The following is a 27,339-nucleotide window of genomic DNA, read 5'->3' as shown; positions in this document are numbered from 1 at the left end:
CTGAAATGTCACGTCAGCAAATAATATAATTTCTGCCACTGTAGCAGATTTTATCTGTGTTCTATATCTGTTCTATATCTCTGATTTTACATCTAATATGATTGGTCACAAAAATAATCCCTACATAATCCCAGCCATTCTTGGCACACCTTGTTTTCTTCATGGAGCTTGCAGTATGCAATGCACGGGGCTAATCTCATGGTGGAACAGGTCTGAGCCTCAGTTTCAGGGATTTTTTGTTTTGGGACACATATCTGTGTGATGATGTCTTTATAGACTATCTGTCTGTCTGTCTATTTAATCAAATAAAATGTACATATACAATCGTTTTAAACCAGCAGGGGGCTCCCTTTTGTGGACTGACAGGTGTTCTCTTGGAAGCACTTTAATCACATGCGTGAAATAAACCCTAGTTTTTATTAAACAGGGAAGCAGAACAGCTTAGAAGAATAGAACAGTTTCATTGCAGCACTTAACAAACTAGCTGCAGTGAAAACAGGACGTGGCGCTCCTCTGTTTGGAAAAGTGACGTCTCGTGCGCTCGTAGACGAGGAGCATCGTGACGTTTCATGTACACGTCGCTCAGGATGTGCTTTGCAAAGATGGCGGCCAAGTGTCAGCCTTAACGTCCTGCACAGCTGAAAGAATAACACGCTGTATCATACACACCGAGTTTGTGGCTTAACAGCAAAGCTAAAAATCAAAGGTAATGTTTTGTATAGCTCTTTTGTCGTCCGACCTTTGTTATATGTTACACCGTGTTAACGGTTTTGTCTGGGCTAGCATGCTAACATAAAATGCTAACTAGCTAATGTGAGCTGGGTTACGAGTCAGCAGCTATTTGCTGGAGAAAATATTCAGGTTAAAACTGCATAATATACGATTTGTGTGCAGGTTGCTGATATTTTGGATGGACTATAAAGCACAATTTGATTTAAAAAGTGTATTCTATTGATATCCTGGTCCATATGCTAGTCAGTTGAACTGCGTTAATTCGGCTTGATTTGCTGCTTCCAGCTGATTCTATCTAGCTTCACTCATTCGTTTAACTGTTACTGTTATTACTGAAGTAGTTTGACAAGTGTTTTACAAAATTATTTGTTTTCTAACGTGCTTTCTTGTCACACGTAGCTGATCTTTTATAACGCATAATAAGGAAAGCCGGTGTTTCCTGCTAATATAGCGCTAGCATTAAGCAACTTTAAACTAGCCTGGATTCTAGCTGTTGTACCATTGTTTAGTTCCTTGTTTAAACACCGAGTTAAAGTTAACGTCCCGGTTTTCTCGTTATGACTATATCTCTTTGGATGCTTTAAAAAAACAAAACGAATCAGCTGGCTAGATTTAAAGAGACTTGTTTCATCCGGAAGTGATGTCAGGATCCATAACAAACGTGCACACAGAGTAAACTGAAGGTGTAACATTTCTATAAATTACTTTAATTCAATAAATATTTGGATAGAAAATACAAAAATAAAGCCAGGTATTAGGTCCCTCCACTTATTTGTCATGGAAGCCATGGAAAAAGAATAATATTATTTTGATTAGACTTAATTCATGTATGTAGGGTTGGCAGTGAAAGTGGTCTTGTGAATGTCAATGAATTTTGTTGTGTAAACAATTAGGAAACGACGTGATAAAGGCTCTGCAGGGGGGTGATTTTTTTGAGTGGAATTATGGCCTTTTTTTTATTTGCACGATATTGCTTTCAAATACAGCACTTTACCTGTACGTCATATTTGGGATTTCCTAAAAATGAACTATAGCAGGCTTTGTATTTGGGAATTTTTAATGTTTTTATATTTCTTTACTTGTTCTATATGAGAACTATGGCGGTGCAGCAAGCAGTGTTGCTGCCTCATAGCTCCCGGGACACTATATGTGTGGCACAAGTGGATTGACAACTCTCAATTCTACCAGATATGAGAGTGTGATTGGTTTATTCTAGTCAATGTATATTCCTGCCTCACACCTAGTGTTCCCAGAATAATGCAGCACTGACAAAGATAAGGTGGCTACTGAAGAACAAGTGATTCTTTTGAGTTATAGTTGAGTAAAAGTGCACTTTCATTTCACCTGAAAAGTGTCTGAATTAAGATGCTTGTTTGGAGACAGTTTGCTTTACATTTGTGTTTGCATGTTTTGATAATGGGAAATGAGAAAACATAGCCTTGTGTAAATGTCACTTATCTGTTATTCTTCTTTGGATATTCTTTAGTTTAGACAACTATTCAAATTATTTAATTGCTTATTGAAACAGACAAACTAAGCAGCAAAGCCTTATGAGCGTCACAATTGTAGAAACAGTCAGACCATCCAAAATGTAAGTTAGGGGTTATGGGTATAAATTCAAGATGTCAGATTATCTGTGATGGATACGTGTCATTGCTTACTCTGTAGAGATGGCTGCAGATAAAGTTATAGAAAATGTTAACAGAACTGAACACACTGAGTTAATCATCAGTTATTTCAACGCCAGTGCAAGAGTGAAAAGTGAACAGTTGAGTCCAGGAGATGTCTCGAATCTCTTGCCTATCATTACAAATTATTACATTTTAAAGGTTTTATTTTTTGTTAAAATTTCCCTGATGTTGCATATGTATATATTAGGTTATAAATGTCAAGGTAGTCAGGGTGTTTACTTGCAATATCATCAAGGACTCCAAATTTACTGTAAATATTATAGGTTCTGAAATTACTGCTGGACAGTTTAGACTTATGAGCTTCAACTGAAGAAGAACCCACCTGAGAACCCACCTGATTCAGCTTATTAGGCAATGAATAATGGCTGGTACAAAGACAGACATTGGTCATATTTATTATTATATTCAATTAGATGCAAATAAAATCATTGAATACAAATACAATACAAACTCTTAGACATTAATATAGGAAATAGTAGTAAGACTACAATAGTAAGAAACACATACACTCAATGGCAATTTTTTTAGGACACTCATACAACTACTGCATATGACCTAATTTTGCTCTCAGAACATTTCTTAAGACTCTAGAAACCTTCAACTGAGTTTCAGGTCCATGATGGCATGATTGCATCCAATAATTATTGAAGATCTGCTGCTGCTGCACGTTCTTACTGTGAATCTCCCATTCTAACACATTCCTAAGCTACTCTAATGGATTCAGATCTGTTGACTGGGGAGGCCATTGTACAACACTGAACTCATTGTGATATTCATGGAGCCATTTTGAGACTTATGACATGGCACATTATTATGCTGGAAGTAGCCATTATAAGACAAAGAGCACCACTACCTGTCAATAAGTCAGTTTGGGACTATGGGTGTAAAAAGCATAAACTGTCCATGTTGCAGCAGAAATGGGGATTCAATTTGAAATATACCTATCCAGCTTTTTGTGAGCCTGTGCCAACTGTAGCCTCAGATGGTTGATGAGTGCAAATCATTGTCTAACCAATGTTTGTTGGGTGGTTATTGGAGTTAACTTAGTCTTCTTTTCAGTAATCTTTTACCAACAGCTATTATCAACAAGGATAATCCCACCCACAGGACTGCCAATTGCTTGCTTTATTTATTTATTTATTTATTTATTTATTTATTTAGGTGGTGCACATTCTACAGCAAGCTGGTCTGGCATCATCATTCATGAGACAGTCATGAACAAATTTTTTCTCCATTCTGATGTTTGATTTGAAGATTAACTGAAGTTCCTGTCATGAATCTTCATGATTTTGTACATTGTGCTGTTGACACATGATCGACTGATTTTATGAACAAGTATAAATAAGTTCCCAGTGAGTGTAGCTGACATGCATTTAGATATGTTTGTACATGCATTTAGATATGTAAATAAGACTAGAAATGAGTGAAAGTGGTTAAAGTGCCTTTACTTTACATTCATTTTTGCATTTAACATTTACACTCTTTAACACATTATTACAGGTAAAGTATGTGACCGTAATTTTGAGTAAGACAACTGAATCACTGTTAGCATGCTCCAAATATCAAATTAGGAAGTGTACCTTACAGAACTTGGCTAAGATATTTTATAGATGATCATATACTTATTTGACATGGGTTTTTCTGCTCTAATTACACCAAACAATTATTGTTTTGTTTCTCAGCAGGGATACTCTGCTGTCTTGAGCTCTGGAGTCCTGTGTCAGTTAGAAGAGATGCAACCCCCTCCTCGTACTGTGCCTCCTGGAGCATGTGGTACACCACCACCACCTACCTCTGGTGGTTCAAATGCTTTCAGGAGAAATCGACCACACAAGCATGGAGCACTGGCACCCAATGCAACATCAACTCCACCTCCACAGCCACTGACTGACCCTTTTGCCTTTGGGAGGCAAGGCTCTTCCTCTGCAACAGTAAGCAACCAGACTCCTTCACTAAACAGTAGTCCTCTTCCTATGCAAGCCCCTCTCGGAGCAGGTTTTAACCAGACTGGTCCACCTCAAGGCCAACCATCAGGGGCACAAGTGCCAATCGCTGGTCCTGTTCACACCTTTTTCACCCATCATGCTGGCCCTTCAGGATCTCCACTGGGATTCTCCACTTCTGCTGAACCTGGGTATTTCAGCTCCCAAGAACCAATGCCATACATCGCACAGTTGCCTAACTCTGTCCCTCCTTTCACTTCTAGCACAGTGCATGCTTCCACTGCAGCCTTGACCCCGTCAGTTCAAAGTACACCTTCATTTCAGCCCACGCCTCCTGCTCCATCTCATTCCGGAACTGATCATGGCAGTCGTCCTCCTTCTGTTCAGAACTACTTTCAGCCAACCAGTGATATACCACAGCCATTTCATGCACACCCCCAGACACAGGCTCCCCCACCTGCCCCCTTGCCCCAACCTGGCCCATTTCAGTCACACACTCTGAATCATAGTCAGTCAGCCCTACCGAATATGGGTGAGCCAGCAATTTCCCAGCAACAAAACGCTCTCTTTTCTGCCCAGAGTTATTTAAGCCAGACTGGTGGTGCCTCAGAGGCATGGTATAGTCAGGTTCCACAGGATCCCTTGCAGCGTACCTGTCCTCTTCCATATACAGTTCCATCTGCTGACCATGGAACACTGTCCATGTTCTTTCATGGCAATGATGTAGAAAATGAAGAAACCCTTTCTGGGGAGGGCCAGGTCAATGGGGTCTCTCACCCTCCCCAAGTCAGGGAAGCAAATGAAAACATTAATCCCTGTTTGAATGAAACTGGGAATGTCAACGTGACTACAGGTCCATGTGACTCAGTTGAGAATCTGGAATGTGTTCCAAATCTGGAAGTTTTGCCTAATGAACCACCATCAAGCCATGCTTATGAGGCAGGGCCTAACTTGGAAACACCTGACACTGGCTCTCGTCCTGCAAGATCAGCAAGTGTTTCATCCAGCTATAGCAATGTCAGTCACAGTAGTGGCCATACCCCCCACAGTAGCAGCCACCCTCCTCGACGATATCAGGGAGTTGTTGGGACGTTTATCCAACAAGAAAGCCCCCGGCCCCCTGATACACCAGCATCCCAGCCTTCTGCTGGTGGTTACTTTGAACAGATAGATTCTGCTCCTGCTCCAGAGCAAAGTCCAACCTTCCCGACACCCAGCCCTCCTAAACCAGTCGGGGTCTTCCAGGCCAGTGCTAACTCTTCATTTGAGCCTGTGCGATCACACAGTGTAGGGGTTAGACCTGCTGAAGTTGACCGTGCTAGAATGGTAAAGGAAAAAGGTGTAGTTGATATCTTGCCTGGCAACTTAGAGCAGCCTCCAGACAATATGGAGACAATCTACTTTCCCGGTGGACAGGATCGCAGGCCTTCGTCTCGAGCTCAGGGGTTGCGACGACCCTGTGAAAGTCCAGCCACAACCCTTTGGGCTCAAAGTGATGCAGCTAGTCTTGGTGCTAATATTCTTTTGGCACCTGCTGCACCTTCTCTTGCTACTACTATGGCTTCATCAGCTAAGCCCAGTACTGAGATTATCCAGCCACCAGAAGATGGGCCCCTGGATCTGCAGCCTCCTCTGACACATACACAGCCTCACTCTGAGAACCTTGAGAATCCACCTGATTCAGCTCCTCAGGCAAGTTTGGGATATGCTTCTTTGCTAGTGTCCACGCCTCCCACAGAGCCTCTCAACCAGCTTGTTTTGATTGCCACACCTTCGTCCAATTATACAGTGATTTCTCCTCAATTACCTGTTCCAACAACCAGTCAAATGAGTCCCAAGGATTCTAATGTACCTGTTCAATCACCGTCTCAAGCACAAGTGGCTAGTCAGTTGCCACAGTGTTCTCATTCCGCCAATCTTCTACCTCCTCTCTTCTCTCAAACACCAATCGGCTTTCACCCACCTTCAAACCAAAGTCCATTAAATCAGGCACGAGAAGTTCAAGATGCTTCACTTCCTGTCCAACCAGCCCAGTCTACTATTTTGAAGGCCCAATCACCAGGAAGCCAATCACTTCCATCTTCTAATTCACAAATTCCTTCTTCTGTTTCTGTGATCAGTCAAAATCATCGCTCAAATTATGAACTTCTTGATTTTTCTATGCACCAAACACAGAGCACAAATCAGGCCCCTTCTCATACAGCTCCTACCCCTGGCCCAGTAAATAATGCAGCTGGCTTTTACTTGCAGGTCACGAAAGATTCGCAGCAAGGGACACGAGCTGATAATGAGCCTCCTCTTCAGCAACCAACCCCAAATCCCCCTAGAGTTCAGAGTAATCAGTCTAGTACTGCCCCCTCTAATCCCTCCAATCCAGCTAATCCGGCATCACAATACCAACCTCCCCCACAGGCTACACCTGTTTCTCAAGCCACCACATTCTCCACATATCCTCCTCAATCTGGAAATTCTGCTGGTACCCATGAGCCCCAGCGCCCCCCATCTATACATGGCGGTCATCAGGGTTACGGTGTCCCACCTCCAGTGCCTCCTGAGCCTGGTCTTGGCAGCTACTATGCAGAGTACCAGGATGGAAGGCATCCTTTCCCACAATCATACCCACACATGGACCCAAGGGCTCAGAGCTACTACCAGGTATTGCTAAGTTTTGTTTATTTCCATAATCTGTAAAGTTAGGGGTGAAAGGGATGTTGAATTAAGTTATCCAATAACATTTAAAAATATTAAAATCATTTTAGCTGTTAGTTGGAGCATGAGGCCACAATACTGTGCAAATGCTTTTATTTTTGTGTAGAGTGCGCAACTTCCAAGACACATGAATCTAACCATGGCATCTTTTTGAGCTGCAGTGTCACGCACTTAAAAAAGGAACTGTAACCCTAATGTGCATTGATGAGCTCATAGGTTCCCATGATTGGCTAGTTTCACTGTGAGTGACTGGAGAGATATGTATTTGATTATCATTTTGAGAGCTCTCTTGGTTCCTGGTCATGAATGGCTGTGCCGTTGTTGGAATTTGAAACTCTTGAGCTTTGTATGATGATGGAAATAATTATAAATTGAGTTTATATATTAAAATTTACCATTGTACTTGCAGGATGACCCATATCGAAGGGGAGATCTCCGGTATAATCGGTACAATGGACCAAACCCTGGGTACCGGGAAGCTGACCGACAGCCAGAGAGGCCAAGTTCTAGGACCAGTCAGTACTCTGACCAACCCAGCTCCAGGTAAGTGGTCAAAAAGTAAAACTGATTTAGTTTGTCATATTTTCTTATTGCAATTAAAAACTGACAAACTGTGATTGATTAATACACAGGCTAAAAAATTTTAATTAAATGCTTTTTCATCTAGTCTGTGAATGCCTAAAATAAACATCAGTGCAATCATTGTTTAAAGAAATTAATCTGTTTTGCATATTACACTATTTAAGGGTGCAACAATTATAAAATACATGAGAATGTGAAATGAAAGCTCATGTCCTTCAACTACATCCTCATTGGTTAATGACCATTCTCACAAGTGCAATTGACTGATGGTTTGGTTTCACCTTGACAAGTGAATGCATTATTTGACTCCTACAAAAAGCATGAGATATAACAATGAATAAATATTTTATAGAAATTAGATGATACCAATAGACCTTTGGATTTTTGGAGGAGAAATCAAACTGTGTAGTTGTATCTTTCATTGATTGATTTGTTTCCTTGCTCTCTCTCTTCTCCCCTTTTCAGGGAGGGGTATGCTGAGGATTACCCCAGGCCTAACCGCAGTGCCTATGAAGACTACTATGCAAATTACTATAAGTATATGGGTAAGTATATAGGAAAACTGTTTTATAACTGTATCTCTTTTTCTGTGTATAAATGATTGTGTGTGACAACAAAACCTGTTGATTCTTGTTTTGTTTGTAGATCAGAACAGGTGGTATGACCCTAATGCTCTTTATGATCCTCGTTATCGAAGTTACTATGAGCAGGCCTATGGATGGTATAATTATGACGCTGAGGCCTACAGAAGAGCTGACCCTTACTTTGGCCAACAGTATTCCAACAGGTATACATCCATGCTAATTTGTTTCCCTGCTCCCTTTACCTTTTGGTATACAATCATGTTTAATCTTTTTTTAAAAATATCTGGATTTTTTTATTCTATTAAAAAACATACCGTCTATTGATTGTACACTTCCCACCCTTGAGTAGTTTTGTTTTATTTTCATTTTATTTTTTTTTTGTGTCTACTGTATGTAAAATGATTTAGGCTATTTTTAGTGTATGTTGCGTGTCTGCACTGCATTAGAGTACTGTTTTGCAATAATAGTTAATCATTTGTTGTATTTCATACAAAATAAATGTAGGCTGATCACCTCAAAGATGTCTGGAGTGATTTTGTGGACAAAATTAAAAAGGAATTGCAAAGGATTTTACCTACTTGTCGTTGTAAAAACCGTGACATAATTCAAATGCAAACCATTTGCCGTGACAGTCGACTGTGCATGACGTCACTTCCAGATACAAACACGCCCCATAATATAATCCCACCCTCCAACAATGATAGACCGGTTTAGGTGCAGACATTGAAAATGCAAATGCATAAGGATTTGCAAATGTATTTGAGTTTTGACAGGCTCCGTACGCAACAAGTAGGAAACGCAATTGCGAATATTATTTGCAATTCCTTTTTAATTTTGTCTGCAAAATCACTCCATAGATGTCAGTTAGGTCTGTATCGTTTATAAGAGCTATTGAACAATATATTGGTCATAGCCAAACCCACAGACATCACAAAAATGTCTTTATATATATATGTGTGTGTGTGTGTATTTATCTCAAATATAATGCACCAACACATTTAATATGTTGACATGCACTGTTATTACCATGTATAACCATCCCAGGCGTGAAGGCTATGATGACCCATGGCGTTACTATCCCGGATATGATTCAAGTTTTGATGATGACTGCCGTCCACGAGAAACGTATGGAGATGAGTTGGAGCGTCGTTCTGTTCACAGTGACAGATCAACACACAGCCGCCGGAGCAGCTTCAGCTCCCGCTCACAGCAGGTTTTTCTCTCTCTCTCTCTCTCTCTCTCTCTCTATCAGTCCAGTTTCATTTGTAACTTTTAGAATCATGTGGATTTATGCATGTTATTTATCTGTATGCAGCTATGTTTTATTTATCAGGCCAGACAATTGGCCACATGTTTATAGAAAATGTTGGTTAAAAAAAAGAGGAATGTTTAAAGATGTAATGTTTAGAAATAACAAATCTCTTAAAGCTTCTGCCTGGTTTAACACAGTATTCTGTAGCCTATAGCAACATTTTTCCTTTTATTTAGATGTTATAGATAGCATAATGGTTTTGGCTTTGTGAAATCTACATATCAACAAAAAGTGTTTTAAATGGTATAATTCAGACAAAAATGTCCCCTCATTCTCTCAAATGCTGCATGATCAGTATTCAGAACCCATGCTAGCAAGAAAGCATTAGAATTGAGTATTACATGAAACTGTGGTGATTTACTGTACAGTCTTTACTCTACAAGCTAATTATGCATGTAAACTTATTGAACACATATTGACAATAGCAACACTTGTTTCTCTCTCTCTCTCTCTGTGTGTGTGTGTGTGTGTGTGTGTGTGTGTGTGTGTGTGTGTGTGTGTGTGTGTGTGTGTGTGTGTGTGTATAGAGTCAGGTGTACAGGAGTCAGACGGATCTCGTTGCTGCAGGTTATGAAGCTACAACAACCACACTGCCTGTAGATTATTCGTATGGCCAGTTCCCAGACCAGTCAAACACCCTGAATTACAGCCAGTATGATGCCACAAACTCCACATGGGCTGCCCCTGAACAGGGTAACTACATCATCCATCATCTTGGCTGTGTGTTTTGGCACATGTATTTCAGGGTAACCATATACAGTGGGGTCAAAAAATCTGCTATCACTAGTACAAATGCTTCTATTTAGCATTCTTTTCTAAATTAATACTGCAGGTTTCATTGCAAATTATATTGACAACAACACGGGTTCAAATAAAAACTTCTTAGTTTCTTAGTGCTTAGAAAGTCTCCTTTTTGTTTTAATGACCGTGTGCACCGGAGTTGGCATGGATTAGATATTTTGTGCAAATCCATCAGCATGTCACATGAGCACATGCTTCAGAAGGTGAGATTAGACGTGAGGAAAATCCGACCTTATGTCCAAAGCAGTTCATATGTTCAGTATCACAAATCTAACATTTAACTACCGACCTAGAAATAGGTCTGTTGACCAAAATCTTTTACAGACTAAGAAAATAATGATATTAACAATACATATTAATAACTATTTATTATGAACAGTAATGTGCTTACAGTGATGGAAGATTTTTAGATGTTTAGCTCTGTTTATGTTGGTTTCTGCTGTGTCTTGCTATAATTCCTTGTGCTTAGTTTTATGGTTAAGATGTTTATACAGTGAGTTTAATAGAGAGGTTAGGACAACCTGAACATACATAATTCAGAGGAGAACAAGTGCTACAAATCGTACCTTGACTGGTAAAAGTGTAGTTGCCTCACAGAGTATCATGTAATATGCATCGTTAAGAGAAACACATTTACACACCCACAGAAATAGAAAGCTAGGGCACAGCTGGGACTGTAATATCATTGCACCTACCTATGTTCTGTCAACATTTAGTTGTGTTCACTTGTGTATGTTTTTGTCTTTGACTAAATTGAAGAAAGTGTCCCGTCCCCCGTCCCCCTCATTTTCTTCCTCTCTCTTTGTCTTTTAGCTCCTCCGAGGCCGTTGACACCGGAGAAGTACTCAGTTCCTCACTGCTGTGCAAGGTTTGGACCAGCAGGTCAGCTGATCTTAGTTCAGCCCAACCTGCCCTCAGCTGGGCAGCCTGCCCTTGTTGAGGTTCATAGCATGGAGGTAACGATGATGTTTTATTTTACAAGCTAATGAGCCTTACATTTTTAACTGGCTCTTAATATTCAAGCATAGAATGTATGTGCTAATTGTAATTGTTATTTTTTGGACGCATGTTTCAGACAATGATGCAGGATTTTTCAGAGCAGGCCGAGTTACGAGCCTTCCCAGGACCACTTGTCAAGTAAGTCTGAATGCAATTTTCTAGCACACGTTTCAGAAGTTGGATGCAGACACTTCCTTTATTCCTTATTCTCACCTTTGCATGCATTTGTGTGCATATGTCAGGGAGGAAACCCATAAGGTTGACGTTATAAAGTTTGCCCAAAACAAAGCTCAGGAGTGCATGCGAAATGATGACCTCATCGATAAGGACTCTGCCTTTCTGATCTGGGAGTTCATCGTATTGCTGTGTCGTCAGAATGGGGTGCGTATTTGTGTGTTTGTCTTTTTTGTTCTAGGTTTGTTTTATGCTTATCACAGGGTCTAAGAATAACAACCACTGTGTTTAAATTAGGAAAGTTAAACAATCACAATACCTCTCTCTCGTTTTCTCTCTCTCATTTAACCCAGACTGTAGTTGGCACAGACATTGCTGATCTCTTGCTGAAGGAACATCGTTCTGTCTGGTTGCCAGGAAAATCGCCTAATGAGACGAACCTCATTGATTTCAACAATGAGGCAATAGAACGGCCAGAGGAGGAGGGGTCAGGGCCACTCTCACTCTTGTCCGACACGTTTATGGGTGTGGCTGAAAATGTTGGAAAGGAGACTGAACGCTTCCGAGAGCTCCTGCTCTTTGGGCGGAAAAAGGCAAAACCACACACACACACACACACACACACACACACACACAGACAGACACACATGCATATAATATTGGAGGCTATTTAAATAGTGGAAAACAAAACCATGTTACTGGGATAAACATATGATAAAATCAATAGCTAGTCCACCAGACAATTACCTTCAGAATGATAGTAGGTTTTATGTATCGGCTGCACAGAAACGCAGGGAAAACCCAGAAATAGTTAATCTGTGAATAGTGAATTAAAATGTAAAAAAAAATTACAGACTTGATCAACATCACACAAGAAATTATATAGCATGTTCACTGTAATGTAAAGGCCATTGGTGAGAATAAGCCTACAACGCTCAAATGCCTTTATATGTGTGTATACTTCATAGCTGCATCTCAACACATCCGTCATTTACTCATCAAAATCATAATTAAAACCCAAATGGTATTGCTTGCATTGAGGTATAAAATGTGTCTTCAGGCCGTAATTGCTCGTTTCACAGATTACGCCTAATAAATAGTCGTGGTCTAAAGGTCAGAGAGTCTGACTCCTAACCCTAAGGTTGTGGGTTCGAGTCTCTGGCCGGCCACGACTGAGGTGCCCTTGAACAAGGCACCGAACCCCCCCAACTGCTCCCCGGGCGCCGCAGCATAATTGGCTGCCCACTGCTCCGGGTGTGTGTTCACGTTGTGTGTGTGTTCACTGCTGTGTGTGTGCACTTTGGATGGGTTAAACGCAGAGAACAAAATCTGAGTATGGGTCACCATACTTAGCCGTATGTCACCTCACTTTCAGCTAGCTTCACTTCACTGAACTGTTGATATACTGTACTCACAGCCTGGAAACGTTTTTGCACTCATCCACTAACTCCATATACATTCAGTCTCAGACATGTTTTACAACATGTCAACTGAGGAATGTTAAGTAACTCAGTGATCATAAATATTAATGGGTATTGGGGATGTTCTGTGCCAAAATTAGGGAGATGACATTTTTCTTCACTCTTTCTTTACTTCTTATGTATATACTTTACTTCATTTGCCTTCCTTTCTACATACATGTACATTTCTGGCATTGGGCAGGCACATGTATATCCAGAGCTACTTACATTTATCTCATTTATACAATTTAGCAGATGACAGTTGGGGGTCTTGTTCAAGGGCCAGCAGTGGCAGCTTGGCAGTGATCTAGTGCTCAAACTTTTCAGTCAGTAGTCCAACATCTTACCCACTGAACTAACACTGCTAGCTTCTTTCTTTCTTTAATTTTCTTTCTCCCTTTCCTGTTGTCTTTCTTTTTCCTGTTGTCTTTCTTTCTTTCCTTCTTTCCTACTACCTACCTAAATAACTAACTTATCTTCTGTCTAACCTACCTGCCAGGCTACCTTCTTTCCTTCCTACCTTGCTCAATGCTCTATCTAAATACAGTGGCATACCTTTAAACATCTATATATAGTGAAAAGACCTTGGTTGTGTGTTGCTTTTAGGATGCTCTGGAGTCCGCTATGAAGAACGGACTTTGGGGCCATGCCCTACTATTGGCCAGTAAGATGGACAATAGAACACATGCAAGAGTCATGACCAGGTAACACATAAACCCAAATACAGTGTTTTACTGTTTTTATCTATCTATTACTGCATCTGTCTGTCTGGCTAATTTAAAAAGAAAGATTACTATAAAGTGTTTGTGCCTGTCAGGTTTGCCAACAGTCTTCCAATTAATGATCCACTGCAGACAGTCTACCAGCTCATGTCAGGAAGGATGCCTGCTTCTGCCACGGTAAGTGTGCAAGTTAGTAACACAGTATAAAAACATGGCCCTGCAGAAGCTTCAAAATATGAATAAAGTACCAAATAAAATGAGTCCTTTAAACAAAATAACAGTTTACATTGATAATTCTGTTCAAAAGTTTACATCCCTCTGACACTTAATGTATTGTGTTGCCTTCTTGAGTATCGATGAACATTCACATCTTTTGTAATAGTTGTGTACCAGTTCCTTATTTGTCCTAAGTGTGATCAGATGGATCTCAAAATTATGTAGCCACTGTCAGAAGTGGGTCTGGTATGTTGGAGATGCTGGGAAAACCTGGAAGATTTTTCTGAAGAAAGGTTGGGAAAACAAGGGACTCGTGAACAACTATAACAAACGTTGTGTGGACTATATTTAAATATCTGTTGTGAAATGGCTAAAAAAAACCTAAAATTTTTTATGATCCCATTTTTTTATTATTTTTAAAAAATTTTTAAATTATAAACATTTTTGAGATTTTGACAGCCATCTAACAGAACCTCACCTGTATGTCCACATTACAGGTTTGGTCTACTGTCAGAACATACGTTTGACTAATAACATAAATTGCAAATACCATTTTTAAGACCTATTCCATATGTTCCTTTATCCTGGCAGTGTTGTGGGGATGAGAAGTGGGGTGACTGGCGTCCTCACCTGGCCATGGTTCTTTCCAACCTCACACATGCACTTGACCTGGACACACGCACCATCACGACCATGGGAGATACGCTGGGTAAACACTCAGATTTAGTGTTTGTTTATTACCTTTCTTTATCTTGCCAAAATGATAATAAACAAACACTGTGTTTGTTTATTACCTTTCTTTATCTTGCTAAAATGATAAAGCAGAAAGGATAAATGTTTAAGATATTTGACATGGTGTGTGTGTGTGCGCACAGCTTCTAAAGGTCTGCTTGATGCTGCTCATTTCTGTTACTTGATGGCTCAAGTGGGTTTTGGTGTCTTTACCAAGAAAAGCACCAAGATAGTCCTCATTGGCTCCAACCACAGGTACACAAGAGCTTTTCACACTTGTAGTAGTTAACTCTTGGCCATTCACACTGTTCCATTTCACACTGTTCATACTGTACGTTACAATTTTACAAATGAATCCTGGCTATTCATAATTAGACATTTAACACTGTACATTCCTGAACCTTTCTTTAACCTCCTTTTTTGTGTATTTGCTCTGTCAACAACCACGGTGGGTTAAATATAATCTGTGACTGGTTTAAATAACGGCTTGTCTTCTGCCATGTAAATCCTCCTTGCCTGTTTTAAGGCTCCCAAGATGGACAAAATCAAGAAACACAGAGAAGCAAATTATAACTTGAGTTCACCATGATTGTAAAAACAAGGCTCTTCTCTGCTCCAATTGTCATGTTTTTCATCACCATTTGATGTTATTGACATTATTTGACACTATTCTCAGCATCTAGCTGTAACATTTTAACACTGTTGTATCATACTCTTTAGGCACTGTAGGGCAGGGATAACTCGTGGTAAATCTATGCTTCTGAGTTTAAGCACAGAATGCTCTCTCTCGCTCTCGCTCTCTCTCGCTCTCTCTCTCTCTCGCTCTCTCTCTCTTTCTTTCTCTCTTTCTTTCTTTCTTTCTTTCTTTTTCAGTCTTTCATTTGTGAGGTTCTGTACTATAGAAGCGATCCAGAGGACAGAAGCGTATGAGTATGCACAGTCACTTGGTTCCCAGCCTATTTCACTGCCCAACTTCCAGGTTGGTATTTTACACACTCATGAACCATTCTTGCAGAGTAAAAATGAAATCTTTCTAATGGGTTCAACACTATAAACTGTTTTCTAACTGTTTGTATGACGTTCAAGGGAATGGCTCACAGGCAGTCTGCCTGGAAGGACTATTTCTCATTTTCGTTGCTCAGACTAATAGATAGCATGGAGTTACAGAATTATTCGAAATTTCTTTTACTCTTTTTGTGACTGGTGTAAAAGTCAAACCTTTGACCCTTGCAGGTGTTTAAGTTCATCTACGCTTGCCATCTGGCTGAAATGGGGCTTTGTGCCCAAGCATTTCACTATTGTGAGGTCATTTCCCGTGCGCTTCTGGCCTTGCCCAACTACCACTCGCCTGCTTTCATCAATCAGCTTATACAGGTATATGCTCTCATACATGCTTCACATGTCTACACTGTCTGGTCTGGATTATTCTTATTGTGCATAGAGAGCTTTTAAAACATACCCCCTCTCCCTTTTCTTTCTTTTTTTTAAATAGATGTCTGAGCGATTGAGATTTTTTGACCCCCAGTTAAAGGAGAAGCCAGAGCAAGAGCTCTTCCAAGAACCTGACTGGCTACTGCAGCTAAGGAAACTCAGCAACCAGATCAGGGTTTGTATGTGTGTGCGCACACTTGTGTGAATGTTTATAAGTGTGAACAGAGTATGTTATGTTTTGTATAATGTGATTTCTTTTGGACCACTATCCTAATACTATCCTTTTCTTAATACTTTGTGTTCCTAGCTATGTAGCTTGGTCCAAAGGACTACATAAAGTGCAAATATAAAATAGTGTGAGACAATGCAAAATGTTTGATAAATACACAGAGCAGTAATTAAACAGGACACTACCCACACAGAATAGCTAGCAGGATATGACCACAAAACAATGCAAACACTACAGATTGTATTTGGACACAAACTTCTAAGAGGATTTTTTGTACTTGTAACTTTCTTGTCTGAAACCTCCCTGGGAATTTTCAAATGGCTCCTCACAGGGAGTAGAGGAGGTACAATACTGAGGTACAATAGAGAGAGGGAGTTCTTACTGTTCCTTCAACCAAACTGTGTGTCTGTCTCTCTCTCTCTCTCTCTCTTGCAATCAGGATGGCGTGATAACATTACGGACAGATCGGAGTACTCCCCAGCCATCTGCCTGCACTACACCAAACTCTGAGGGACAAGCAAGTCGTGCTGAAGCTCCATCTTTTATTTCTGACCCCCTTAACCCCCTCATGACAAGTCTTATGCCCCAGCCTGGCCCATCCACCCCAGGGGTTCAGCTCATGCCACCAGGTGTGTGTTTAATGAAAGTTCTACAATGTAAATTCTTCACTAATTTGAGTCACAACGTTTGCTGCAGTATCAGATTTTAGTCAGTGATTCATTCTAACTTGGATGCTATAGACTTATGAAGTCCTGCTGTGGTCATAAAGAATATTAGACCCTTAATAAGCTCTTCTGGCTCCTCTCCGTTGTCTCACAAGTTGAATTCTCTTCCAGCTCCAGTAACTATTTTGCAAGATGGGACAGCTTCTCTGCACCACGGCCCTCTCCATATCGAGGGTGTCCCGTTTAACCCAACAGCCCCTGCTCCACCCCAGCCTGGCTTCATCCCTCAATATCAGGCTGAGGACCAGTCATATCAATCTGTGCCAGCCCAGAGTCCCACTCTTCAGCCACCTGGCATGCCTCCACAAATACCCTTCTACACACCAATGGAAATGCCTCCTCAGACATCCCCCCAGATGCCCCCCCAGATGCCCCCCCAGATGCCTCCCCAGATGCCTCCCCAGATGCCTCCCCAGATGCCTCCCCAGATGCCTCCTCAGAATTCCCTCCACATGCATCCCCATATGCCCCCCCACATGCCCCCCCACATTCCACAACAGATTCATGGTGTAGAATCTACACCTACTCCTCCATCTCCACAGTCTCCATCTTCTCATGCTCTACCTCCCCAGATGGACTTCTATGACAACATGGCACAGATGGTGGGATTTATTTATTTTTCAAAACACAAATCAAGTGTAGGAGTTGTTTTCTATTTTAACAAATGACTGACACCACTGATTTGTGTTTAGAGTACAGGAAGAAGATCCCGAACCACATCGCAGTCTTCAGTGCACAGGGTATGATATCTCTTGTCTTTCAGTCTGCTTGATTAGTGGTGGAACTATTCTGGTATAAATGGAATAGAATAAAAATAATAATATAATGCCATTAATAAAAATACAGAATAATGGTATAAAACTCTATAGCATGGTTTTTCTAGAAACTTCAAGTAATATGCAATTTTTGAAAACTATATCCGCATTATGTACTTATCAGCCACTTTATTTGGAACCAATGTAGACCTGAATTTTTAGACAGTTATCCGATCAGCCAATCGTGTAACAGCAGCATAGTGTGTGAAAACATGAAGATACGTTGTTTCTTATGCCGGATGAACCCGTTTGATTATTACTGTACCCACTGATTACCTGTCATTTTCACCCGCAACCGTCTTTAGATTGACTGGATAATTGCATATCTGAGCTGGGATACAGGGTTTCTTTTCCAAGTGTCCATTGAAAACCCACTTTTCTCTCTTTCTCACTCAGATCTCTGGACGTCGTTCTCGCACTACGTCGGAGTCGTCCACTCATTCGACAGGACGGGAGCGCAGCAACTCTTTAGCAAATCAGAGCTCTCCTCCTCCTCCACCCATACCAGAGGCTCCTATCCAGGAAGTGCCTAAGAAAACCAAGAAAGACTCTCCCAAAAAGGTACACATGTTCATACATGTGCTGTGAGATGACATGGATTGCAAACTTTGAAACACAGCTTTTATAAAAGAAAAACACTTGTCATTTCTTTTTAATAATAATAATAATAATAATAATATATTTACAACCTCTCTCTCCTCAGGGAGGAGGTGGAGGCATCTTGAGCTGGTTATACCGAAGGGCCAAGAATGAAGTTCATCTTCCAGATGACAACAATAAATCTGTAAGTATCATCTGTTTATTCTTTATTCTCTCTCACTTTTACCTTTCAACAGAGCTGTAAGTAGTCTGGTTATGTGGTACTAAGAATAAACGATATTATACTCATTTTTCTGACAGATTGTGTGGGATGAAAGGAGACAGAGATGGGTGAATCAGGATGAAGGTGAAGAGGAGGTGAGTTTTTTTTGTTTTTTTTTAAATAATCACAGTATAATCACTTTCCCTTGTTTATTGGATTATTGCCTTGAATTGTCTGAATGTGTCATGTGTTTAGGTCAAACCCGTTGCCCCTCCTCCCAAAACGTTTCCAAAAGCTCCAATGGGCAACATGGGGGTCGGACCTGGAATGGGTGGAGCACCAACTGGACCACCTGCAGGGCCGCCTATTAATGTGTTCTCCAGGAAAGCAGGTGAGTCACTTGCATCTCTGCTCGCTTTCAGGGTGTCTGCAAAAATGCCTTTCATTTTACACCTGCTGAAGTTTCCACATAGTGCATCTAAACATAGACTAGTTTAATAAAGCAGCAACAACCACTTAGTTTGGTTATAGATATGTTTTGAACATCCTGTGGTGGCTTTGCTATGCAGTGTGTAACAAACTACTTTCTACAAATTGTCATGTAACTTGATGAGGATATAAGAGCCCTAAAACAGTGAAAGACAAAAAGGTTTATCTGTCCTTCTGTCATTCAGGCTTGGCATTTTCTGATTATTAAGCAAAGAGCTTGGTGCTTCTTCCTGAGCAGTGTTCAAAGAACAAACACAGACACACTCATCTCTTTAACAGAACACTATTTTGAAAGCACATCAACCCATGATTAAAAAAGATACCACATGGAAATTGTGAGCTATTAAGGATGACTTCAGAGATTTAGCTTGCGCTTCAGATGTGATCAATCTGGTTTTTTTTCTGACAGGCACTAAGGCTCGGTACGTGGACGTGTTGAATCCAGGCCGACGAAATTCCAACCCTACCCCTGCTGTTGCTCCTGTTCTGTGCGCTCCTCTTGCACCCATGGCCATGCCAGCAAACCTCTTTGTTCCTTCTGCAGGTGTGGGTGTGTGTGTGTAAAGATTAAATGAATGCTGTAAACATATTGCTGTAGATGCATTTTTCATGTTAATGAATGCACTCTTTCTTTATCTCGCAATTCACTCACACTAGAGCTGCTTCTATTCATATCTGTACTTGTATCCATTTAGAACACATTATCATCTGCTCCTTCTGAATAATGCATTGGTGATGACTTGAATGTCTGACTTTAAATCCTCCATATTTGCACACACCTTCTCAGCACCTGATGACCAGCATCCAGTGGAGGGAAGTGTTCCAGACAGCAATGGAAACACAGAACACATTCAGCCAAACACAGCAGTTCCACAGGTGTGTTCTCTCTCTCTCTCTCTCTCTCTCTCTCTCTCTCTCTCTCTCTCTCTCTCTCTCTCTCTCTCTCTCTCTCTCACTCTCTCTCTCACACTCTCTCTCACTCACTCACTCATTCACTCACTCACTCACTCACACACACACACACACACACACACACACACACACACACACACACACACACACACACACACACTCTCTCTCACTCTCTCTCTCTCTCTCTCTCTCTCTCTCTCTCTCTCTCTCACTCACCCACTCACCCACTCACTCACTCACTCACTCACTCACTCACTCACTCACTCACACACTCACTCACTCACACACACACACACACACACACACACACACACACACACACACTCTCTCTCTCTCTCTCTCTCTCTCTCTCTCAATCAGACTCTCACACACTCACTCACTCATTCACACACTCATTTAATTACACACAGACACACACACCGTCTCTCTCTCTCTGTCAGACTCTCACACTCATACACTCAGCACACACACACTTGCACATGCACTCACTCAACACACACAACTAATTCACACACTCACTTAGTCAGTCACTCAACATACTCAATACACACACAAACCTTACTCAATTTTAACTGTGTGATTACATAATCATGCACATTATTTAAGTTCAGCAGAAATAACAATGCAGTTTTTTGATGAACGTAACAGTTTTCCAAACTGTTACAAAATACATTTGCATAATAATTCTACTGGTGTGTGTGTATATGTGTGTATATATATATATATATATTTATATATTTCCCCCCCCTTTTTCCAGATGTTTAATCCAACTCTCTTGCCCTCGGGTCCTGACGGCGCTCAATCAGGAGAGGTAGAATAATCCTTTTCCCCCTTGACCTTTTCACCTCTCATAGGCCAGTTAATTGCACCATGCTTTATCCTCTATGTCATGAACGTGCATCCATGGTAAACTTAGTTACTCAGCTTAATATTTATACATGTTGCATGTTCAGTCTCACTTGCACCAACAAATGCGTATATGGATTCACACAGACCAAACTAAATTAAGATTTAACATTCAGCTTCACTTGACCAAAAAAATGCAGATGAGCTGAAGGCCACTGTGAAAGAAACCACAGACTGATCACCTCCATGCCACGCTGAATTGAGGCAGTAATTAAAGCAAAAGGAGACCCAACCAAGTATTGAGTACATATACAGTAAATGATTATATTTTCCAGAAACAATCCCAAAATCACAAGTAAAAGAACCAAACTACTTCAGTCTGTGTGTACTGAATTTAAATAATAGATGAGTTTCTCTATTTGAGTTGAATTACTGAAATAAATTAACTTTTCCATGACGTTCTAATATATTGAGATGCATCTATATATAGTTTTTTCAATAGTTTTTTTTGTAGTAAACTTTTTATATGGACTGTTTTCATACTGGTCACGTGCTGCAGTCTGTTTCTCACGTTCACGGACAACACAACACGACTCGCCGTAGTTTTTATTATTTGGTGCTATTATGGGCAGCAGAGCACCCCACCTCCTGTCCTGTGACTCGTCATTCCTCTGCCCACCCATAAAACCTGTATTGTGGAAAGTATAGACCGGATAAAACACACTCGGGACTCTGGCCACGTCCTACGGGTAGTCTCAGTTTAGGGACTGCGCTACACTTTCTGGTTCACACGGCAGCTTTCACACTACCAATTCTTCATGTAAACACTGCTGTTTCAGACTGAACTCCCAGTGTGAAAAGCCCCCAAAACTAGAAGCTAAGATCTTAAACATGCCTATATGTAAACACTATAATGACTGAAAATAGTACTTAAAATTTTTACTGTCAGCCTCATTTTATACACTTACACACATTTACAATTCAAATTAAATCTCATCCAAAGTATCTTTGGAAACTAACTGTGTTTGTGACCAGCACCAGTGTTTAGAATCTTTAATCCTTTTGATACTGCTCTGAAGTGCATGAGTGTGTGCGTGGATGCAAGCGCATCTCATCACACATGCTGATGAGACCCTGAATGGGGTGCTACAGTGAACACTGGCTCTGATGTTTTGGATTTTGTGTCTTGATTGACACGCCAGTTCTGCATGGGATTAATTTTGCTCTTGTGGTGTTTGATTTTTCCTGCTGTTCTAGCTCTCACGTTCTAGCTCAATGAGTTCTCTATCACGAGAAGTGAGTCGACATTTAAATCAGGTACCATCAGTTGGGTGTTACTGCACTACACATACCAACATGCTCTGTCTCTGTCTGCCTCTCTCTCTGTCTTTTTCTCTCTCTCTCACACAGACACTCACACGCGCGCACACACAGACACTCACTCACACGCGCGCACACACAGACAGCATTTCTGCACTTGTTGCCACACCTCCAGCAACATCCTCAGATGTCACCTGCCTAGGTTGTGTACCCTATCTGGCTGGGAGCTAAGCTGGTGCAGCAATAAGTAATTCTGTCCATTCCCATCAAGCATGCGCACACTAATCCTGTCTTCTCTGCATGTTAACAATCAGCATCAATAGTTGTCCTGTATCTTGGATATGAAAAGATAGATGCCTCATCGAGCAAAGCCAGATGCATCAATGGCACCAGCTTCCTAACGTTTGACACAACAGTTTGAGCTTATTGTCTTGAATTGAAAATACAGCCTCAACTAAAATTTTCTTTTTTTTTTTTTTTTTTTTTATAAATACCTGTACACCTTCAAGTAACAGAACCCAAAACCTATAACCTTCAGAGAACGGAACTGTGTGGAATATGTGTGCTACTGGCTAGGTGTAATTATAGTTGAGTTCTATTTATCTTCATATTTATGGTTCTTAATATTTGAAGTTCAACATCTGTAATTTAGAAGCAGGGTTAGCAGTGCTTTTGTGACTGATTTTTGTGGTTTCGGGTTGTTGGATAAATTTTATATAGATAATCTAGTTTATGCAACAGTGGCTCACGATGTGCTTCTTGGCCACTCGCTAATAAATCTTTCAATCCCCTTCCAGCATTTACTCCACTTCTGCTGCTCCCTTTATAATGTTCATTAAAGAGCAGTCCATATGTGTCCATCAGTGCCAGGTGGACTCGTCTGAGTATTTCACTGTTTCAGAAACTGCTGAGGAGGGCACGGTGGCTTAGTGGTTAGCACGTTCGCCTCACACCACCAGGGTTGGGGGTTCGATTCCCGCCTCCGCCTTGTGTGTGTGGAGTTTGCATGTTCTCCCCGTGCCTCGGGGGTTTCCTCCGGGTACTCCGGTTTCCTCCCCCGGTCCAAAGACATGCATGGTAGGTTGATTGGCATCTCTGGAAAATTGTCCGTAGTGTGTGATTGCGTGAGTGAATGAGAGTGTGTGTGTGTGCTCTGCGATTGGCACTCCGTCCAGGGTGTATCCTGCCTTGATGCCCGATGACGCCTGAGATGGGCACAGGCTCCCCGTGACCCGAGGTAGTTCGGATAAGCGGTAGAAAACGAGAGAGAGAGAGAGAGAAACTGCTGATTTGCTGGAGATGTTTACACAGAATAATGGAGGGAAAAAACATCTAATGTGAATCTTCTTCCATATGTGCCTCAATAATGAACCTTTCTTCAAAGTCACTCAGATCATTTCTTCTTGTTATTTTGATCGACAGTTGAGGTGAGCTGGTCTCGCTCAGCACTGGGAGGTTGGGTGGATGTTAACAGATTAATAGTATTCCACAATACATCTTTTCAGAAACTTCTGCACTTAGTTTCTGATTTATCAGTTATTTCTACATTTGAAGTTCCTTCTATAGATGGTAGACGTGTTGGTGTATTAAAATGACTAGCAATAGCTCATGATGTGGCATCTACTCTTTTCCCATCTTCAAGGGCTGTATAGTACACAAAGGTAGCTGTGTTAGCTGATCTAAAAATCACTGCTGTGTGAGTCAGAAGTGTTTATTGGTTTAACTTGTTTAAACTTGAGGCAGTCATTTCTACAGCTCTCTGAGAATCGCATCATCAGTAACATATGCACACCTCCGTGAAGTTGGCACCCCATAAAAAGAAATAATCACCAAAACTATGCCTTTCGTTTGTGATACGTTTGTGCTGATTTGTGCCGCAAAAACGAACGTTTGTGCTGGTTTGGTGTTTGAGATATTAAACATTATTTTTTTGACCGTGTGACGTCACTTTCCACCCCAAATCGCTCAAAACCGGCTTAGTTTATTTGTGCTCGATTTGTGCCCATTTGTGCCGTTAAAATAAACACTATGTTTTCCTTTCTGAGATATAACCAAAATATTTTTGGGAACTGTGACGTCACTCTCCACCCCGTGCCGTCCAAATCTCTCCAAACCGGTGGCGTTCATTTGTGCTCGATTTGTGCCGCTAAAATAAACATTGAATCTTATTCCCTTCCTTAGAAATAACAAATACAATACGGGACAGTGACGTCACTCTTCCATACATGCTTTTGTTGCCATAAAATGTGCATTGCTGTGCATACAAGCTTCTTTTATGTCATGGCATAAAATGTTATACCATTATTATTATGACCAGTGGAGGATAATTAGGATGTGCACATGACATGTTTTCTTGATCTGAAAAAAAAGTTTGACTTTTGTGACATCTCTTGTATGTAAAGTATCCTGTAAATTGTATTGTGCTGCACACATGCTTTGAAGTACATTTAATTTTAAATAAAATAATAATAATAAAAAAAAAAAATGTTTCTCAAACACCAAATCAGCACAAATGTTCGCTTTTGCTACACAAATCAGCACAAACGTAGCACAAACGAATGGCATAGTTTTGGTGATTATTTCTTTTTATGGGGTGCCAACATGGAGGTCATATGCACATAAACAAATGTAGCAGAAATGCAACACATGCAGCGACTGTGAGCGCATGTTTATATCCCAGAAACAGGAAAGTGTCAAGCAGTAAAAGAGATTTTCTTTACCATCCCTGCCAAAAGAATGACCGATTTATTTATTAATTTATTTATTTTTATCTTGAAGTGTACCAATAATTTTTGCAGAAATTTAATGGCTATGTAGTTCTTTATTTTAGGTTTAAAATTAGAATAAAGATTGAATTTAGATTTTAATTTGTGTAAAACTACCATAAATTGTCAAAATTCCAGATAAAGCATCTCCAGAATGGCTATCTAATTGTACTATACATATCCCTGCTGTGTGTGTTTTTGTGTAGTTGGTGCACTCTATCATGATACTCACACCACCTGTTTTTTTTAGGTCCCTACAGAAATACCTGGCCAGGGAGCTCCACCCCCAGGGAGCGTGACGTTCTATAACCCCTCCCAGTTTGCACAGGTAAGGATTAGTGCAGCAGAACAGTTGTGACTAATCACTTCCTCTGAAGCCTTGAGTATAATAAATATTACTATGGAAACAGCAAAGAAAATGTTTCTGATTGGCTGACAGCTGTGCATTTCATTTATTGCTTTATATCATGACAACTTTTTAAAGTATTCAATAATTCAGTTTTTAATAAATTAGTGCTTGTCATAACCATGTTGGACAGTTACCATAACAACAGGTATAATGGTTTCAAGGTCACTGTGTTGTACAGTCGAACTGTGTTTTATCTGTATTCAGTTTGTCAAGATAAACCACAAGAGGTATGAGTAATCTCTTTAAAATCCTGAGAGATAGTCCATAGTCCATGATAATGTCCAGTCAGCTGACCGTCTGTCAAAAATCATACAAAAATACACTATTTCATCAGATTGCAGTTAAAATTTAGGGAGGGGAAGAAAAAGAGTCTGTAAAGGCTACAGTGAAGGAACGTTTAGTAGAAAGATCTTGGAAAAATGTTAGTTTTTATATGGTACAAAATAAATATAAATGTGTATATACTAATTAATACATTTATAAATTATTTTTCCATATGATTTTTTTTTTTATTCTTAATAATAAAAGAAAATAAAAAAACATTTATTAAATAAAGCCTTTTTGTAGCATTTTTGTAAAACTGCACTGAGACAATGACCATTGTTACTACACTGCTTCACTTCTAGGTCCGTGGTCAATATGTATCACATGTATTAGCAAAAAGGTTCTATGGTTGCAATAAATATCCACATTATTAGTTTACACTTATGTGTCTCCTATATGACTAGATGGATTATGTACTGAGGTGTCAGTGAAAAGTTGTTCCCTGTTGTTCGCTCTAAAGGTCTTTGGCTGCAAATGGCTTGAGGAGCCCTGCCTCAAAGGCCACTAGTGTAGATCCAGTAGGGGAGTGAAGTGGTTTAGTTTGGGACAGGAGGTTGGTCTGGGTTTTCACTGTAAATTAAATTTACATCAAGTCAAAATTCAAATTCTAATATTGTGATGTCTCTCTTCTCTCTCAGTCTGTGCCTGCAGCTCGTGCCCGTCCAGGCCGGTTGGGGCAGCGCGAATACCCAACACTGAAATAACTCTACAGAGCTGTGTGTACAGATCAATCTGTGTTTGTACATCTCATCTGACTGAATTCATCAAGATTTGGACAAGTACTAGAATCAGGCCTCCCAGTCTTCATCATCTTCATCATTATTTTATTTTTCCTTGCGTAGCATACACCCTAAAAAAAAAAGCTGTGGATTCTTTGTCTGTGTCTTTTTACTTGATTTTCTGTCAGGATTTGTTCCTTTTGTCCTGTGTTTTGACTGGATTGCTCCTGTCAGTATGATCTTTAAGTGCAATAATTTTGATCAGCTTTCAGTTAGACCTTCCTAACTAACTGCAATTCATGTGTGTTTGTGTAACCGTGTGCGCATGTGTGTGTGATATAGAGACAGGAGTGCCATTGAGATGCAGACAGTGTTGGGTGTGTTCAACCTGCCCGTTTTCATCAGCAAGGGTTAAAAGATTTTAGATATTTATTAAGGCTTTCTGGCGGAACGAGATGCATGATCCTTTTTTTTTTTTTTTTTTTAATCCTCACAAATCCAACATCTGTATATCCGAATGAATATTTATGAGCTGTAGTCTGTCCCTGCTCTCCTGATTCAACTTTTGATTTGCAAAAGTTACATAGATTTGTGATTTATATGAATTTTGCCATATTTGACTGCGTAGAATACTCAGTCATGTTTTTTTCATTACTGATTCTTTCTTAATCCTTTCTCATAAATCGTTCCTAGTCTCGTTCTGTTGGCCACTGGGAGAGAGGGATTGTTTTTCTAATTCCAAAGGATTCACAACCCCTGTGAAGAAAGCCTGGACTTTTCCAATATGTTTCAAATTCACTGTAAAATTACTCAAAAGGAAAAAAGTGATGAAAATAAACATATTTTTGAGCTCTTTAGCACACTGGAATGTGTTGATGGTTCATTTAAATTTTGCA

General features: G+C 40.3%; 1 protein-coding gene across 5 annotated transcripts; it reads left to right on the top strand.

Annotated features, from left to right (window-relative positions):
• Positions 1 to 442: 442 nt before the first annotated feature.
• On the top strand, positions 443 to 27,305 carry sec16a (SEC16 homolog A, endoplasmic reticulum export factor). Of its 5 annotated transcripts, XM_060891044.1 has the most exons (32): positions 444 to 706; positions 4,109 to 6,058; positions 6,617 to 7,021; positions 7,485 to 7,618; positions 8,123 to 8,202; positions 8,303 to 8,444; positions 9,286 to 9,454; positions 10,081 to 10,246; positions 11,168 to 11,310; positions 11,430 to 11,491; positions 11,596 to 11,734; positions 11,881 to 12,120; positions 13,594 to 13,691; positions 13,805 to 13,886; positions 14,517 to 14,634; positions 14,801 to 14,912; positions 15,531 to 15,636; positions 15,891 to 16,031; positions 16,150 to 16,263; positions 16,757 to 16,946; positions 17,154 to 17,644; positions 17,735 to 17,782; positions 18,254 to 18,418; positions 18,561 to 18,641; positions 18,758 to 18,814; positions 18,915 to 19,050; positions 19,558 to 19,692; positions 19,936 to 20,024; positions 20,818 to 20,871; positions 22,164 to 22,223; positions 25,242 to 25,319; positions 26,363 to 27,305. In XM_060891044.1, exons 2-32 carry the CDS (start codon positions 4,157 to 4,159, stop codon positions 26,426 to 26,428), a joined length of 6,003 nt encoding a protein of 2,000 aa, XP_060747027.1. In that variant the 5' UTR covers positions 444 to 706; positions 4,109 to 4,156; the 3' UTR covers positions 26,429 to 27,305. The 5 variants fall into 5 exon arrangements, with proteins under 5 accessions (XP_060747025.1, XP_060747023.1, XP_060747024.1 ...); XM_060891042.1 differs by having other exon boundaries at positions 443 to 706; positions 4,109 to 7,021; positions 22,164 to 22,202; XM_060891040.1 differs by having other exon boundaries at positions 443 to 706; positions 4,109 to 7,021.
• Positions 27,306 to 27,339: the final 34 nt, after the last annotated feature.

This window comes from Tachysurus vachellii, chromosome 17 (genome assembly GCF_030014155.1).
Source record: "Tachysurus vachellii isolate PV-2020 chromosome 17, HZAU_Pvac_v1, whole genome shotgun sequence".
Taxonomy (NCBI): domain Eukaryota; kingdom Metazoa; phylum Chordata; class Actinopteri; order Siluriformes; family Bagridae; genus Tachysurus; species Tachysurus vachellii.
The sequence above is the reverse complement of the archived record's forward strand: the minus strand, read 5'-3'. Positions and strand labels throughout refer to the sequence as shown.